The sequence below is a fragment of the Telopea speciosissima genome, chromosome 10 (genome assembly GCF_018873765.1).
Source record: "Telopea speciosissima isolate NSW1024214 ecotype Mountain lineage chromosome 10, Tspe_v1, whole genome shotgun sequence".
In the NCBI taxonomy this organism is placed as follows: domain Eukaryota; kingdom Viridiplantae; phylum Streptophyta; class Magnoliopsida; order Proteales; family Proteaceae; genus Telopea; species Telopea speciosissima.
Window position 1 is genome coordinate 8,038,200 of NC_057925.1, and position 19,738 is coordinate 8,057,937.

The window sequence follows — 19,738 nt, forward strand, 5'->3', positions numbered from 1 at the left end:
GGTAAGGAGCCATTAACTACTCAAACTTTGTCCTTACCAGAACAAGGGAGGTATGAACAAAACAGGTTGGTCGAGCACTAGAAGTCACCGTACCACCAGAGAAGAGAGAGAAGAGGAGGACGCCACGGTTGGCCAATAGGAATCAGACCCGTTCCCAGAGGAAGGCAAAGAGGAGGCCGAAAATAGAGAGGGAGCCCCGATCGCTTGATTGCACGATAGAGGGCCCAGTTCGGCAGAGTCTGCTTCGAGGAACTAGTCATATGATCTTAAGCTCCTGAGTCAATGAGCCAGGAAGAACTAGAACCTGAAGAGACATGAAAAATACCTTACTGGGCAAAATGAGAAGCAGGGGCAGAGCTGGGCACAGAAGTAGTCCCAATCTGAGACATCATGCGCTGAAGAGCTAGTAAGATCTGAGGAGAAAGGCGTAGTAGATGTAGAGGCAGGTGGAGCAGGCCCAAGTGGAAAGCTTCTCAGAGATGGGCCTGGTGGCGAGTAGTTCCATGTTTCTCACCACGACGCCCCTTAGGACGACCATGAAGTTTCCAGCATGTCTCACTGGTGTGGCGGTGTTTATCATAATAGTCACATTTGATAAGCTCTCGTGTAACAAGTGCAGACATAGTACCAGAGGAGTCCGTGTTTGCAGATGTAGAAACAAGAACCGAGCGAGTCAGAACAGTAGATGGGACCATGACAGAACGGCAACGATCTTCATGTTGAAGTAAATTGTATGCTTAAAGGAGTGCAAGAAACTTATCTCTATTGAGAATCTGAATACAAATCTGAACCGAGTGAGCAAGAACAGTAGATGGCATCATTACAGAACGGCGACGATCTTCATGTTGAGGTAAATTGTATGCTTAAAGGAGTGTAAGAAACTTATCTCTATTGAGAATCTGAATACGAATCTGATCATATTCTGGATGCAGGCTTGTAAGAAAGTCATAGGCACGTTCCATTTCACACTCATGCTAATTAGTGGCATCAGTGGTGCAAGCCATGGGGATCGGATGATAGAAATCCAGTTGTTGCCAGAGAGCATTTAAGGAAGCATAATAGACTGTAAGGGACAATTCCTTTTGGGTTGTCTCACGAACCTAGTGGCGGAGATCATAAATTTGGGCGTAATTACTAGTCTATTGTACTGCACCTCATAAATTCCTTGTAGTATTCATAAGAACAAAACTAACGAGGGCGGGCCTTAGTGCAACGGTAAGGTTTCTCCATTGTGACCAAGTGGTCACGGGTTCGAGTCTGGAAACAGCCTCTTTGCAAAAGCAGGAGTAAGGTTGTGTACATTATGACCCTCCTCCGACCCTGCAGTGGCAGGAGCCTCATGCACTTGGTACGCCCTTTTTATAAGAACAAAACTAGCATTGATAGCAGGTTCCATGGAATTGAGGAGAAACGACATAACCAATGCATCATTGGCTAACCATGTATTCTTTGCAGTGCCCTTAGTTGGCATAAGGGTGTCACCCATCAGTTACCCTGAGAAATGATTCCCACGAATGGTCAGCAGACATGCCCTTGACCAGGCAAGGTAATTAAACCCATTCAATTTTGTAAGTCCCGGCTAAAGGGATGGTTATGGCCATGAGTCCCAACACGACTCACCTCACTACCCCCAAGACCTCCCAAGGAGATGCTAGTATTACCACTCTCCGTCATAGAGTCAGAATCTCAAGCAAAATAATAGGGTGCTGAAAGTATACGTAAGAAAGTAAAAAACATCAGTGTGGTGGCTACCATATCATAGAAGAAGGCATGATGTGGGGGATGACCATGTAAAGGCAAGCGGTATCCTTACAGCACATGGCAGGGCCTAGGAGGCAAGATGAGTAGCCGGCAAGGCCCGGGAAGATCAGGCGGGAGAAGCCTAGGGGCTAGTGCAGGAAGTGCAGGTGGAGGTGACGGTGGTGGTGCGGCATGCGGTGGTCAGCAGGGATGTTAGTGGGTCACACGTGGTGCAACATGCGCGGGCATATGTTCAGTTAACCATACTTGACCGGGGAGGCCGGAGCCTCGAGAGCTAGTTATTGACCCTACTGGCAGCGGAAGAAAAACAAAAAACTTTTTTAAGTTTTTGGGCTCTGATACCAAGTTGAGAATAGAAGATTTAGAGAATGATTGGCTTGTCTAGAATGATAGGAGACCACCTTTATTTATAGATGGCAGACGGATTACAATTATGGAATGTTAGGTAAGGATGAGTCACAATCATAGTTCGAGAACTCGCGAGATGTCGCCGAGTTTCTCGGTTTTTGGAAAAGCCGAGACGATACTGCCTGCGAGTCTCAAAAGTGCAATATCTCGGCGAGATCTCGGATCTCGGTTCGGATCTCAGTTTCGACCCATTTTTTTAACCCACCTACCACTTAAATACCTCACCTAACTCGACAGAACTCGACATATCTCGGCGAGATCTCGGATCTCGGTTCCAGGTCTCGGGTTGACCCAAAGTTGAGGCTTCGAGTTGGAAAAAAAAAATGCACCAACTCAGCGAGATCTCGACTCGTCTCGGTTTTTCCAAGAGCCGAGTTGGTACCGAGACCCGAGTTTTAGTACCTTGGTCACAATCCTTATCCTAACATGTGTAACATGTGCACAATGTATCTAGACACTTTATCACATACATTATGTCTGGAAACTTTAACACATACCTTGTACCTAGACACTTTAACACAAACCTACCATTAAACCTAAACCAATAAACAGTAAAGTTAAAAATCCTCTTGCTACACATAATAAGCAACACAAAATTAAATAAAACGCAACTCTAGAATTACTCAAAATACCCAAGTACACCCAACATTTTCATATCTCCACATGGGTGTGGTCCATTGAGCATATTGCTGACCAAGGTACTAAACCTCGGAACTCGACCCTGGGAAAAACCGAGATCTCGGTCGAGTTGGTGCATTTTTTTTTTTCAACTCAAAACCTTAACTCGGTGGATTTTAGACCTAGTTTGGGTGTGAAACTTGGTATTCAGCCTATTTTAGGCCATTTAAACACAATGGCGTTATCAGATTTTGCAAAAACAAAGTCTAAATAGGATTTTTATATCGGACCCTAAGTTGGTAGGCGACGACGTACTAAAATACCCTACTCTACACATAAATGATATAATTTAGTAATAGAAAGCTAGCAAAACATTCAATTAATAGTAAAACAACTTAATAAGCATTAGAAATGTTAAAGTGATACATCAAACTGTTTAACAATGTTACAACTATCATCACATAAAATTCCCTTGAATCAGGCCATCAGTCCCCAACTCCCCACTAGTGCCACATAGTCTTCCCATGACATAGTGTTACTGTACTTTTGCACATAATTTTCCACAGCAATCATATAAGAGTTGTCATCAACATATGCCAAGTCCCCTATCCTAGGGTATAGCGGTTGCCATGAGGCGTGAGATCCACTGCTACTATCCTATTGAGGCATGTATGAGTGTGGCTGGTTTGGGACTGGGAATATGGGCCTACAACCTGACCCAGTGCTTTGATTGTCGAAAAGTGTTGGCTGCCCAAATTGACCATAGCCACTATATTCGGAACCAGTGCTCTGCTGGCCATAATCATAGTCATGAATCATGATGAGGCTGAGATGAATGCCACGACTGACGCTCACTAGTAGTATCTATACTCATGCTTCTGAAACTTGCAAGCATGGTCTGCATACTCATGTCATCATCCTGAGCCTTTAACTAATTGCGACCCTTCTTTCTCTTGTATATAGCGGGGGCACCATGGTCTTGATCCTGTGCGGCATGCGTAAACTGAGACTCACCTGTGTAGCGCACAGGATCCACCTGCGTTCCCACCTCATACTAGTATTGCTCATGCATCCCCTTATGACGATCATCAAAATAACCACCACCACCATCACCACCATTATCATCAGCAGCACTTTCTGTTGCAGCCTCAAAAGGTCTCGGTGACTCTGAGTGCGCACACCCCTCTTGTGACATATAGTCCTCAACATCTGTACCAGTTACGGAAGCAATGGTGGGGTCGGGCCTACCCCCAGGCTGATCCAAATCTGGTGCACTACGATCCCTCACCCACTGGAATAAGAGATCCTCATCATCATCAGAGTCCTCACGGAAGATGTTTGCTAGCTCGATGGGTTTTTTATCATTGGTGTTCATTCCTTCACGTATGTGCCTCATCCTTAGTCTCATATTGTAATGCACATACACCAGATGCTCCAGTCATTGATGACCCAATCTGTTCCGCCTCTTCGAGTGGATCAATGCGAATGTAGTCCAATTGCGCTCGTATCCGGAGGATGAACAAGTCTGTGAGAGCACTCTCATTGCTATCTTCCTCAGGTTGGGCGAACTTGTACCATAAAGCACCCATCAATCGGCTACATTACAAATATAGAATATTAGGAATACGTACATTCTAAAGGGATAAAATTTCATAAATGTAATGTCATACCACCTACCAGGGTCTGACTTTTGTCTACCCTCCATTGCAGCTATTCGACTAAAACTTGCGCTAGCCTCTCTGAAGAATTTGATCTGTTTTCATTTTAAATTTTAAATATTGTTAGAGGCGTTAGTATTTACTATTTAGTAATTACATTCCTTTACTTACTACCAAAATACCAAGTCCCACACTCTCACCTCATCATTGCACTCAGCCTGTGTCGATGCATTGGGCTCCAACTTCTCAATAACATTTTGAACTGCCACTAACAAATTTGTGTTTAGCCCAAAATCATGCGAGTACTGATACTTTGGATTCAGATAGTATGCTGGTAAAGTGGAAACCACAAATATAACGTGTGACTTAATGCTTTTGAGTTTTGAATATGTAAATATAAATACTCATGTAAAGTGTATAGTATGTTGAAGTGTTGAACTCACCAGCTTTATGCAATGGATGACTCAAGTGCTTCTCCCACCGCTCATCAATGATGTTAGCGTATGACCTTGCACTCTGGGGTATCGCAGCTCTGTCCATTTCCTTTATTTTCTGAAAGGCAGCATAAATGTGGGGCAAGGTAAGCTTCTTCTCTGTATCAACCATCCTTAGTACTGCCACCACTGGCTCTAAACTAGCAACAACTTTATGCAAGTCCTTCAAGAATTGGTCACTTGCAATGGTCTTTTGTGCTGCCCTCCCTTCTTCTGAATTAAACCCCTACCAACCAAACCATTGTTCACTTGCAAACATAGACCTCAGACCTACCACCTTCGTCTAAAAGCTCTTCAATGCAATGTAATTGGTGGCAAATCGAGTGACACCAGGCCTCACTAAATCGCCATTGCATTTTTCCCTCAACATAGCTAAAGCATAACCATGGTTATATACAAATGTGGTCACTTGTCTTGCCCTCTTGACCACATTTGCCACCAAAGTTTTCTTCCCCATGTCCTTGAGCATTAGATCAATGGAATGTACTGCACATGGAGTTTAAAAGAAGAGGGTCCTCTTACTCTTCTTGTTCATCAACTTCTCTCCAGCCTTTTTAAAGTTAGAACCGTTATCCGTCACAATTTGGATAACGTTTTTTGGTTCTATATCATCCACCACTTGCTTTAGTTCCTTATACAAGTATGATGCATCCTTTATATGCTTCGATGCATCGACAGACTTCAAGAATATTGTCTTCCCATTGCAACTGACCATGAAATTGATAATGAACTGTCTAGTAGGTCCAGTCCAACTATCAGCCATAATGGTAACCCCGTACATCTCCCACCTTGGCTTCAGACCCTCAATGTACGCTTTCAGCTAATCTACCTCCTTAGGCAAATATATATTATATAATTTGTGTAGTGTGGGCCCCTTCCATCCTGGGTCAGCCCTCCTTGTAGCGTCAAAGAATACATGATAGTATGTTCCCTGTGCTACATTAGCTGGAATGCCATTGTAGAACACGAACTTGCTAAAGGCATTCCATGCTTCCTCTTGTTTACCACCAAACACTTGCGGGATGGTTGGCTAGTAAGCATCTTGTTGCCTAAAAATAGTTGGATCCTGCTCAAAAATGGGATTTGGGGAATGTACTCGTGGTCGGGTTGCTAGCATAGTTATCAAGGCGTCGCCATGGACGCCTTGGGCGCCATGGCGGGCGTCTTGCTACCATAGCGTTGTCGCCTTGAATTTTGACCCTCTAAAACGCCATGGTCGCCTTCCCGCCTTGACAACTATGATTGGGGGCGGTGGGATATAGGGATTCTGTCTTGTGCCAGTGCTTCTCCTCTCATCTTGTAACACTGGTGCAACTAAGCCAGATCCACCAGCTCTTATTGCTTGCTCATAGGCTCTCATATTCTCAAAATGAAAACTTTGTCTACTCTCTGCCAAAGTCTGCTGGTACATTCTCCACTCAGCCTCTGATTCGAACTTACCACGTAAAGGCCTATATTCAGTATCATCTCCACGTATCTCTACACCAGGCCTCCCTAGTACTGCCTCATCAAATTCTCTTTGTTGGCTTTCCCTCTCAGCTTTCTTTGCTCGTCTTCCTCTCAAGTGTTGTGCCATGGCCTGCTGCACTAGGTAAGGAACATTTGTGCATGTAGTAACGTCCTTACTTGTACCAGCCAAATGTTGCTTTAACCTAGTGGCTCCTCCAAATAACAACTTTCCATAATAGTTACACTTAGACTTCTTTTTATCCTCAGACATCGAGACTCCATGTTGCCATGCAATATCAACACGGTCTCCCATTGTGTACCAAATGTCTTACTTTTTACACTATTACATAAAAAAGCATGTATTGGTAACTATTACAGACTTAAAGTAATGTATTAAAGACTCAAAGTATTGTATTTGTAACTATTAAACATAATGTCAAGTTACTAGAACAATCAAATAGCTCTCTTATTTATCCCCTAATCCTAGTATTTATTTCTTAATTAAAAATATTTATACCTTAAAGTATAAAATATTATAATGTAATGGTGTATTTGACACCATTTGATGTTGGACATTATATACATATGTTGTACATAATTTTCCAACAAAAAGCAGGTCTTTTTTCTTAATATTATATATTTTTTTTAAATTTTAATAACATATTAATTAATTTTGAAAAATAAAATAATTTTTTTAATGGGTGAAAAACCACAATGACTCCATGAGGCTGTAGAGCATCCAAAGTTATCCAACATACATGAAAATCACTTCCAAACAATCACTATTCATCCTATTTTTTTTCAATTTCTTTTTTCAAAAAAAGCATTTTTTTTTGCAGAAAATATAATAAAAAAATAATAACAGAAAAAAAAATCCAGACTCCAAGTGATTTGTTCTCTCCTAAATCATTATAAATAAAGGCTTGGCCATTGTCCCTAAGACAAGCCAGAATTATTCTCCCAATCTCTCCATTTTCTCTCTAATTTTTCTTGGTATGAGAGCCATTTTTCCCTTTTTTTGGATTTGTTTTGAGGGTCAGCCCTTCCCAGACCCTACACCATGCCTTGTGCGCTTGGTACACCCTTTTTTTTATAGGGTTAGCCCTTCCCTACTAGAGGCTTTAGCCTCCCAAGGCTGAGCATGGGCGCATAAGTCATGCCTGTTATCTATGTGTTGAGCAACATATTTGCAACAAATGTATTGTAATTGGTGTCAACATTACATTGCCAAAATGTCTGCATTAAACTGATACATTAAATTGAGGACCAAGTGTATTGGATCAATTTGGTTCAATTTCTAAGTGGCTCAGTTCAAACCAAACCAGTACTGTTTTTGGTTCAAGGACATTTTATATGCTTGAGTGGATTTATGATGTCAACCCACTACCATGTTCTCTTATGAAACATAATTTCAGAAACTTAGTGGATTGATGATAGGCAGCCCATATCTCCTTTGGTCTCGGTCAAGTAGAGGAGTTAAGTTTAATAAGGCCTCTTGACACATGGTGGACAGCATGGGATCATGACATCAGCAAGGTAATGGAGTCTTCAAATAGGTTCAAGGAAGTTTTACTTAATTTGCAAAGGTGGCAGGTTTATAAATATAGTGGCTGCTGCCACTTGGATGTCTATGCAAGGTAAAATAAGTTTTGGACAGCAACTCCTTGAATATTCGTGATATGGCTTTATTTGTGTGCATTCAAAATCTGAGATTCTATTTTAGAAGGCAGCCGAGTAGAAGATCTTTGCTACATGTGATCACTGCCTTAATAGGAATCCAAATCAGATTCGAAAAGGCCCAATATGAAGCTTCTATATGTGAATGATGGGTTGGTGTGTTTTTAGAAAGTGAATTTCAGTCAGCCACATTCGATTGAAATAAGGAAAGCTTAAGTTATAAGAAATTCCTTTTAGGAATTCTCTCCCTTGAATATGGATTGCTTGCTGCCGACCTTCCTTGATAAAAAAAAAAAAAAAGGGGACCTCTCTATTGAAATAGCGTGGAACTCTCTACAGTTGTAGAATTAAGAATCAAGAGAAAAAGGTGAGAGAATCTGTGGTGCTTGGTGTTTTGACTGTAGAACCGTGCGGAGAAAAGAAGAGAAACAGAGAAGAGAGAGAGGTAAGAAAATATCATTCTGATATGGTGTATTGAAGAAGAAGGATGTTTCCCAGTTGCTTGTTGATTTGATTGGTGGAATATGAAGGCAACATGCAGACAGAATATGAGCTCTCTTAATTGCAGCAGATTTATGAGTTGAAAGGCTCTTTATTTGAGTATCTGAAAAGTAAGAGAGAATGAGTTTGGAAACACAGGTATGTTGAATTTCTGATATGCTCTTATGGTGCTGCTGTGGTTATGAAAGCACTCTTATGATTTAAAGTTACCCGGATTCAAATGCTTGCTTGTCACATCCATTTGTTGCTGATCTAAGCTTCAAGTAGTGTTACTGCTATCATGATTTGCTTATAAAAATCAAATACTGCTGCAATGGTGTTGATCTAATACTGCTACTCGAGCATGTGCCATAACTATTAATGTTGGAGTCATACAAAGGTATTGGCTGATCATTTCTGTCTCTGCATCACTTGTCTGAGTTTCCTATAACTGCTACTATATATGATGGTGTTGTGCACATGATCTGAAACTGTGGATTGATATTCATATTATACAATGTGTTATTAATATGATCATGCTGCTATTCTGAAAGACACTGCTGGTTATATAGTGTTAATCACGGGCATGATTTTGTTGCTTCTGTTATGAGCTATTGGAGCTGCCTCGTTCAAGTTTAAGTGCTCTTTATTTGTTGATGTTGGTGCTGCCCATATCTGAAGTTATGATCATGATGGTTATAATCTTGTTATATGCTGCTATCTATTGAAGTTGTGATTACTCTACTGCTGCCATATTGCTCCGGTTATTGTCACACCTTGTCTGTGAAAGTGGTGGTTGGCTGAAGACATAAAAATCAGAGAGGGTGCCATATTATTGTAATTCTGATTTTTATCTTTCTACATGTATGTTTACTTTGGGCCTTGGGTAGACATCATGTATTAGGGGTTTTCATTGTAAACCTTTATTTATTGGTGATTGGTTGTAAACACTATTACGTGGGTGCGTAACTAGTGTCTTTGGGGTTGTAGCTCCAAACATAGTGGGTGCTGTGTTGAATTTTTGTAAGGGGTGGGTGCTCCTCACTGGTGGGTGCTAGTGGAATTATTCCGTATCGTGCTTATACATATAGGCCACTTTTCGAGTCGGTGCTCGAGTGGTCATTGCACCGTGGACGTAGCCTTCGGGTGAACCACGTAATTCTCTGTGTGCCTTGTGGATTGTGTTTGTGCTTTCAAGTATTTGTTGACGAGAGTGGCATGTGAGGGAACGTTTTTAGACATCACTGATTCACCCCCCTCTCAGTGATCCATTGGGTATAACAATGCCGCCTCTACTTACCCTCTGACCACCACTTGAGCATCACACCTCTGATCTCTAGGGATCTCGCCCCTCTCGCTAGGGTATCCGACCCTCTCACAAGGCTCCCAAGACCATCTTCTGCTTCTGCCAGGTCTCCCAGACCTCTCCGCGACTTGCAACAGGGCCTCAAGCTCTCTGCTACCACTCGAAGGGCCCCAGGACCCTTCTACTGCCTACGACGGGCTTTCAGGACCCTATTTCTCCTACGACAAGCACCCCAGGCCGCCTGTTTTACCTCCGATAGGCCCCCAGGCCTTCTGGTTTGTCTTCACAGGCTCTTGCCCCCTTTGTGGACTTCTACACCTTGCGCCAAGGCTCCAAGCCCTCCTTTCTTGGCTAATCGACCACACCAGGGCCTTTGTCCCCCTCATATTTCAATGTTTGGTCTTCTACATCGCTGGTGCCAGGTTCCTTTTTCATAACCTTTTTTTGGTTCTACATGCTACTGCCTGCTATTTTAAGTACCAATATACTCTCTTCTGTGAGCATTTGTTTGGCCTCTTGTTGATTAAATGGGAGACAGTTCTTCCGTTGTTACTAGGGGAGATGTTGATAGTGTGGTGGGTCGTCTAGGAACCCATGGCCATAACCATGCTCTTCCTATTGGGCCAATTAAATTAAATGTTGCTAACTATTTGACTTGGTCTAAGGCTTGTATGCTTACAATACATAGCAATAATTTATCGGGATATGTAACTAGTGCTTCTCCCAAGCCTTCTGAAACCAAGGCTGCTAATACTTGGTTAGCGAATGACGCCCTTGTAATGACTTTTTTGCTGAATTCTATGGAACCATTGATCAGCCCAAGCTTTGTGCTCTTAAACTTGGCTAAAGACTTGCGGGAAGCTGTGAAACACACTTATGGACATTCCAACAATTATGCTCAAATTTATGAATTGTGGAGACAAGTTCGGGAAACCACTCAGAAGGAGTTATCTCTTCCCGCCTATGGCAGCGATTGAAATTTTACCATCCTGTGTCCATGGTGGATCCTACTAATGCTAAGACCTTCCAGACTGAGCGCAAGATGAAACGTGTATATGGCTTCCTTACTGGACAGAATCCGGAGTTTGATCAGACCCGCCTTCAGGTCCTCAACCATGACAAGTTTCCCACATTACTTAAGGCATATAATCTTGTTCAGCATGAAGAGCGACCTCGTTCCGTTATGATGCATGTTGTTGCTCCGGTTCAATCGGCCCTGGTCTCTACTCCTTGAAGAAAAATGTTACATGGGAGCTTGTACCTTGTCCCAAAGGGAAGAAACCAGTTGGGTGCAAATGGGTGTTCAGAGTAAAACAGAATGTTGATGGGACTATTGCTTGGTACAGGGTCAGACTAGTTGCCAAAGGGTATACTCAGACCTATGGTATTGATTACCAAGAAACTTTTGCCTCAGTTACTAAAATGAATTTTGTTTGAGCATTGCTATCATGTGCTGCGAACTTTGGATGGAGCCTTCAACAGTTGGATGTAAAGAACCCTTTCCTGAATGGAGATCTCAAAGAAGTGGTCTACATGGATATCCCTCCTGGTTTTGACTCATCCACCACAGTCCACAGTTGGCAAAGTGTGTAGACTTCGAAAATCTCTCTATGGCTTGAAACAATCGCCTCATAACTGGTTCGGCAGATTTCAAAAGGCTATGGAGAAGTTTGGTTTTAAGTAAAGTAACCCAGATCATACCTTGTTTGTCAAGCACAGAGTAGGCAAGATTACTAAACTTATCATTTATGTGGATGATATTGTAATCATTGGTGATGATGAGGCAGAAATCTCTCTTAAAGACTCGACTGTCAGCTAAGTTTAAGCCTAAAGATCTAGGACATCTCAAATATTTCTTGGGAATTGAAGTGGCTCGAAGGCCCGATCTTCCAAAGGAATCTTCATCTCCCAAAGGAAGTATGTCCTAGATCTCCTCGAAGAAACAAGGATGCTTGGTTGAAAACCTATTGATTTTCCCATAGAAGTTAACCACCAACTCCGCAACACAGGTGGTGACTCTGTTGACAAGGAACGATACCAGCACCTTGTTGGAAGGCTTATATATCTCTTTCACACCAGGTCTGATATAGCCTATGTTGTGGTTGTTGTCAGCCGTTTTTGCATGATTCAAAGACTGCTCATCTTGAGGTTGTCTATAGAATCCTCGGGTATTTAAAATCGGCACCAAGGAAAGGTATCTTGTCTTCAAACAATGGGAGCTTAAAATCAAAATCCTTTACTAATGCTGACTGGCTGGTTCCATCGATGACCGCCGATCCACCTCTGGGTACTGTACATTTTTTGGAGGAAAATTGTTGCTTGGCAAAGAAAAAAACAACCGGTTGTTTCCCGATCCAATGCTGAGGCCGAATATAGGGCAATGGCTCAAGGAGTGTGCAAACTCATGTGGTTAAAAAGTCTTCTCAGCGATCTGAAATGACTCTAGAAGGACCTATGAAGCTTTACTGTGACAATAAAACTGCAATCAGTATTAGCTCATAACCCAGTCCAACATGATCACCAAGCATGTTGAAATTGACCGGCACTTCATCAAGGAAAAGATTGAGAATGGTCTAACATGCACTCCATTTGTTACTACAGAGAATCAGTTGGCAAATGTTTTCACCAAGGGGTTGTCTGTAAAGTGTTTTCATCCTATAATCTCCAAGTTGGGCATGTGTGACATATATACACCAACTTGAGGAGGAGTGTTGAAGAATTAGACCAACTGATATCCAGATACATTGTACCACATGCTAGAATAGGCTGAGTCAGCCTTAGCTAGCATGCCACACTTGTTCTCTCCAAAATCATTATAAATAAAGGCTTGGCCACTGTCCCTAAAATGAGCCAGAATTATTCTCTCAATCTCTCTTTTCTCTGTATAATTCTTCTACTACCATCTCTAAGATCACTGATGAGGCATCCACCTCCCTCTAGCTTGGCCATTGGAACCCCTTAGGAGTCCTCTTTTCTACGATTGGTACCCGAATGGTGCTCTTCTGGTATCCCTAAATTTTCCCATCTCCACCATCCTCTCCCATAGTTCCTGGTCCCCCCCCCTTCTCCCCCCCCCCTTCCCACCCCCTAGCCTCTCCCAGGTTTGGGCTTCCCTCCTACCCCCTCCCAACCCCCAATCCCTCATTATCTGACAGGGTCTCCTGGCTCCCCTCCCCAAATCGCCTTCTTAGTTCCCACTTAGCTTGGGACTTTGTTAGACTACATGCCCCCCCCCTCCGAGTCCCTTGGCATAACCTTGTTTGGTTTAAAGGTCATATTCACCGTCATAATTTCACTGTCTAGAGAGCCCTCAACCTTTGCCTCCCCACCCAATCCTTTCTCCTTCACCGCCAGCTACCTGTTTCACCCTCCTGTATCCTTGGAATGGCCTTGAGGACATTGACCACCTTTTCTTCTCTCACCCTTTTGACTCCTCTGTTTGGAAAAAAGCATTGGAAACCTGGTGGCCCTGTAGTAGAAGACCCTTCCCTTCTCTAGGGAGTAGCTTTGGATGGATATGACCTTCTCTAGCAGCTCTATTTGTGATACTGCATGTAAGCTTGAGTTTGGTGTTGTTATTTCTCACATATGGATGGAGCAGAATCTTCGAAGATGGACCTCAAACTCTCGTCCTTTCGATATGATTTGGAAAACCATCTTCTTCGATGTTAGTTCCAAACTTCACATGTTGCCTCACGGCTCACGGTCCTCTTGTAGATTCCCCAAGGAACAGGTGTATTGTTGTCTCCTGAGGTTTACCTGTTTCTCTTTTTCAGCCTCCTGGCCCTTCTTCCTAGGGTTAGGGGTTATGTATACCCCCCTCTTTTTCCCTTCCCGTTTCAGGGTTTTGGTGATGAATTATTTATTCACCCAAAAAAAAAAACCTATGCTTTTGTAAAACTTTGAGAACCAATGGAGTTCTCTATGCACCATTCGCCGTGCAACTAATTAATAATTCCCATCAAAGGAACAATTCGCCGTGCCACGGTAAAGGTTTCTTCATTGTGACCAAGTGGTCACGGGTTTGAGTTTGGAAACAGCCTCTCTGCGAAAGCAGGGGTAAGGCTGCGTACATTATGACCCTCCCCAGACCCTGCAGTGGCAGGAGCCTTATGCACTGGGTACGCCCTATTTTTATTAAAGGAACAATTACATCAAAAACATAAAAATGATTAGACGCTTAACGTTGAGAAAGAAAAAGTTAGGGTACAACCTCAACATAAAAGGGGTGGATGTAAAATCAGTTGAACACACAAACAGAGACCATATATCAAATATATTTTAACACCCAAATGAAATCTCCTTGGGACGCGGCCAACAAAAGTTGCTACAGTTCAAACATTTAATCAATATCACAAAGGCACGATCACACCCATTGATGCAGGTGCACTGCCTTGGACCGAGGGGTATCCATGTGAAGTTGAACTGGGTCCAACTGGCTCTTTGGGTTCAGCAGGGTATTTAATTTATTTTTTAATAGGGTTACTATTAGTGAGTCTATCATGTAATTTTCTGTCTTAGTTTTGATAGGTTATTTAGTGGTAGAGTCTATCTAGGATTTTTTAAGTTGAGTCCGTTAGAGTAAAAGTTAATTTCAGTTTTAGAGAGTCTTTAATTGTTTTTCTGAGCATGTGCTATCTATCTATCTATCTACTTAATTCTCCATCTTCATTATTATTCTTCTCTCCTCTTCACCTCCCAGCAATCATTCTCTACTCTTCTTTTATTTTGTTCTTTAAATACCATACCTATACAGTTACTCTGTTTCTGGCGGTAGAATCAGACCCATATTGTTGGGTTGAACCCCTTCGTGTGTTGTCTTCTCCCACCTGAACTTTGATTCCCTGACCTTTTATCCCTGGAGTGATTCTGCAGTTGATCTTTGTTAACGAAATATTCTATTATCTGTATGAATCAAAACCTGCAAACAAGGTTGTTCCAAAACCACTGCCAGACCTGATTTCAAGGGGTGAAAGTCCTCTCTTCACTTGCTGATTGGGTTGATCCCTAGTTGCATTCAAGAAGGCTGTCCATCGACTACCTACCATGAAAATCTGAAGCCAAACAGAGAAGTATCGAAGGAGATCTCTCCTTCGAAGTTCTGCTGGTTCCACCGTCTGCAACTCTTTTCCAAGGTTGAAGACAAAGTCCCTCTTCCACGATTCTTTTTTTTTTTTTTTCATTTTATTTACCCTACTTTCCAATTTTACCCTTTTCTTTACTTTTATTCCCACCATCTATTATTTTTCATTTTGTTCCAAGTATACCTTTTACCCATCAAACGTGTTATCCCACTCCCACTTCGTGGTTTATTTTCTTTGTTAAATTGATTTCCATTATTTACAATTTGCCATTGCTCTTTATAAATCTTGATTTATCTTCTAGTTTGCCATTCAACTTTGGATTCGAGTGCTTTTTTTCTTGGGTGGACCCTTAAGCAACCCAATAAGAGTTATTCCAACCTGGGTCTGTATTATGCACCGACCAAAATTTCCATGGATATGCAATAATAAAAATTAGCGGCATCTATTAATCAACAAGAAATAAATCACCATACTCTAAAACAAAAAAGAAGCAAAAAAACACACTGAAAAGATACATATTCAAATTTCAAACTCATAACCAAATCATGCATCACTGAAAATGTACAAAACATGAAGTGAGGTCCTAGGAGCACAAAGACCAATCACAGAATATTCTTGATAGTATCTATACTAAGTATGAACAGCAAGATACCTCTGTTATGTACTTTGAATAACTGTCCTCCAAAGGATATTTCTCACTTGCGTAAAACAGCATATGCTCTGCCAAACAGAAATCAAAGATATATTTAGAAAATAAATGTGGGAAGGAAAGTCATTATGAAGATTTCTTTCCAAATTGACCTCTAAGGTCAGATAAAAGGGTTTTGAAGGCACTATGAAAGAAAGAAGAATAGGAAGTCATACAAAAATATATCATCTCACTGAGTAAGTGGTTTATGTGATTTCATCTATTAGGATGACAATGCATCAGCAAAGGTTTGGACAATAAACTAGGCACGTGATCAATCTCTATGGTAATGAATAAATAGAAAGAGCTTCCAGTACCAAGTCTCAGGTCTAATTGGGAAATTTAGAAATTTTATAGCTACTGATTTAGACAATTAGACCAGGATCTAGAGAATACAACAACAACTCAGCCTTGTCCCAACTAAATGGGGTCAGCTACATGGATCCTTGCCCTCCAATCAGATCTATTTGAGGTCATACGTGATACAAGGCCTAAGCTATGCATGACTTTCCTCACTACTTCTCCTAAAATCATTTAAGGTCTGCCCCTGGCTCTTTTAGTTCCTACAATCTGAATCAAATCACTCCTCCATACTAGACCATTCAAAGGCCTCCGTTGAACACAGCCATGCCACCTCAAACAACTTTCTTGTAGCTGATCATGTATCGGAGCTACTCCTAAATCAGCTATAATATGATCATTCCTTACCTTACCCTTCCTACTTTTGCCTCTCATCCATCTCAACATCCTCATTTCCTCCACACTGAGTTTATCTATATGATGCTTCTTAACTGCCCAACATTCCTTACCATACATCATTGCAGTTTGTATGACTGTCTTATAAAATTTTTCTTCAAATTTTAAGGAATACGCTAATCACACAAAAGTCAGCAACACTTTGACATGGGAATCCTATGTAGCACAGTTTGAGCCTTACTAGCTTCAGAAACATGGCTTGGAAGGATAGAGGTATATCATATATGTTAAGATTGACGTAAAATACCCTACTTTACATTTCTAATGCTTATTTAAGTTGTTTTACATTAATTAAATGCTTTGATTGCTTTCAATTACTAAATTATGTGTAGGATAGGATATTTTCATACGTCGTTTCCTACCAACCTAGGGTCCGAAGTCAAACTCCTATTTGGACATTTAATATTTCAAAATCTGATAATGTAATTGTGTTTAAATGGCCCAAAATAGGCTGTATATCAAGTTTCATGACCTAACTAGGTCAAAAATCCACCGAAACCAGGCTTTGAATTCAAAAAAAATGCACCAACTCACCGAAAATCTAGGCCCAACTCGGTTTTCTGCCTGGTCGAAACCAGGTCCGAAACCGAGACTTTGAACCATGCCGATAACTCTTGATTCTTTTATGGGGAAAATATGCTTAGTCATCCCTTCCAAGCATAAATAACTACGCTCAATAAACAATTTATGAACGAGCCAACGGCTATTGAAGCAGCCTCCTTGGCCAAACACCGCCTCTAGATCAACCTCTGATTTGCTTCGTCATACGGAAGATCCTCAGCACCCTCCGCTCTCTATAAATATGATCACCAACAAAACTATATATATAGGGATTGTCCTTCCTGTCACCCAGTTGAACTAGTGGAATTATATCATCACTCATGGTTAAACACATATTTCCTTTCAAATTCAGGTGGAATTCATTGCATGCTGGATTTACGATATTCTTTCTCATGTTCACCTCTCTCATGATAAGGTAAATTTGAGGCGATCATATCAATAGGTGGGGATCTGCGCTCTACCACGAGAGGAGTATTTTCCAATTTTCTCAATGCTAATACTGGAATATACAAGAAAACACCAACTTCTACAATTCTGAATATAATCAGAGAAACACCAGCAACACTTTCAGACAATTTTCAATTACCATAACATATTTTATGTCCAAACAATAGCCCAAATTTGTATAGCCATCATAATCAAAATTTCTAAAATTAAGCGAACACGATATTGCAAAATCAAATTTTTAACAGCTTTACACGAGGTGACTGTGTCTAAACAGTTACCACAACTTACCAAGAAAATGAGCAAGACCTTCAAGACCCTCCGGATCGCTAAATGAGCCAACACTGACATTCATGGAAGCAGCAGCCTAAAATAGCAAGACCAAAATGAAGGCTTATGAATCCATAAACTCCAAAACCCAGAAATGATTTTAATTCATAAACTAGAAGAAACTGAACTAACAAAAAAACCCAATCGAATTGCGCAAAACAAAGAAGAAAACCTACAAAATAATAAATATACCTTATCGGCTTCGGGATCACTGATGAGGAGAACTTCGAGACGATTAGGGAGGACGATTCTCCTATAGCCCCTCTTGTCCGTACGGGGTTTCAGTATCTCCACTTCTTCTTTGCCCACGGCCATTTTTCACCTTCAGAGTCACCGTCTCCTCCTCAGCTAGTTCTGTTTTCCGTTCTTATAAATTTATGTGCCGATTCACATGAAGAAAGCAGCATTTATACAAGTTTCCCAGTCTTCAAAGGTTTTTTGTTTTTTTTTTCATGAGTATCAATCGACAATCGGTGACCCACTTGGTTGTGCCATGTGGATGGCAACGTGGCAATTCTATTTATTTATTATATATTTGGAGATTGGTATAGATTGATTATTTATTTTTATTTTTTTTATTTCGTTTTTTCATAAAAGATTATTTACTAAATCATATATACTAAAAAGCTTTTTTATTTCTTTTTATTTCGTTTTTTGATAAAAGATTATTTACCAAATCATATATACTAAAAAGCTTCTATCAAAAAGAAAACCTTTTAATAGTTTATAATTTTCTACTTGCTGACACAAGGACGCATGAAATGACTGCCACATCCTCTTGAAGACTTGAACTTTGGAAATAATCGAGGGTGCGGCGGTCATTTCATGTGCCTCTTTGTCAATACACAAGGGCGATGTGTCTAAGGCGATTGGGTGGCGTTTCATATCCTTTTAAATTTTTAATTTTGCCACTATATCATGCATGTTTCTTGATTCACAGTGGTATAGCTATGGGGTTTTAATCACTAGTCTTGTCCGGAATTGTCACGTAAGGGCTGTCACATCAAAGGCACCTAATTTTTTTTTTTTAAAGAAACACCTTATTTAGCATCAATATTAATTGCATGGTATTACCAAAAAAAAATATTCAATGCATGGCATGGATGGTATCATTTTTTTTTAAAGAAAGAAAGAAAATTAACATTAAATTAAGACAAAAGGTTGTATGCATAAGCGTGCATCATGTATGATCTTGTCCCCCTCACAATAGGGATCAAAATGACGATAACCCTCTATCTTCTATTTGATACATCGTATCCAGCTCTTGCCGTAAGCGATGGTGCATAAAAATACTCCCCTTAAACTAATAATGATAATACAAATTGTTCTACATCTAGAGTTTTTATAAAATTCCACCTTCTCCTCTTAGGTTCCTTAGTTTAAGAGCCTAATTAACAATAACATAATCAAGTCCTCATTACAAAGAGTAATAAAAAGTTGTATAAAATTAATAAAACACACTGGAAATTCTGTATAACTCCATTCCACCATCTGTCTATTGAGTGTTGTTGTGAGCATTTAAGTAAAACATCTGGTCTTTCCTTAGTCTTGTCGAATTTTTATCCTCTCAAGTGTGATGCACCACTCAATGCACCTTTAAAGTGCATCGAACGTTGCATTGCACTTGAGAGAATGAAAATCCTAGTCTTGTCACCACTGTATTAATAACAAATGTTTATTATGAAACAAGGGAAAAGTTGGCCGAGGGTATACTAGCATGAAATGACCTTTCAAGAACAGCTCTCATTAGGGGTAAATTTGTCAAAAAATAATTTTTTAGTTAAATTTAAAGGCAAAACTATTCAGTTCAATCTGATACCGGTCTGTATCGCTATCGAACCAATGTCATTTTTCAAAACCATGATACCGTTTTGCTTAGAAAAACATTTCTCCCGAGAAACAATATCACTTTTGTACACATTGTTATCATATTTTTAAAACTACAATCCATTTTTTTTTCAATTTTTTTTCAAATTAAATCAACTAATCATAAATGATTTTTAAATACATTTATCCACTTAAAT

The 19,738-nt window shown here is 40.6% G+C and overlaps 1 protein-coding gene across 1 annotated transcript in view; it reads right to left on the bottom strand.

The window, feature by feature from the left end:
- Positions 1-18,087, bottom strand: part of LOC122642097 (insulin-degrading enzyme-like 1, peroxisomal) — a 123,072-nt gene extending 104,985 nt beyond the window's left edge. The window contains exons 1-3 of the mRNA XM_043835513.1: positions 17,907-18,087; positions 17,676-17,751; positions 15,588-15,655 (exon numbers count right to left, since the gene is read on the bottom strand). Coding sequence (XP_043691448.1) covers positions 15,588-15,655; positions 17,676-17,751; positions 17,907-18,029 — 267 coding nt within the window. The 5' untranslated portion in view covers positions 18,030-18,087. The remainder of the gene's footprint in view (positions 1-15,587; positions 15,656-17,675; positions 17,752-17,906) is intronic.
- Positions 18,088-19,738: the final 1,651 nt, after the last annotated feature.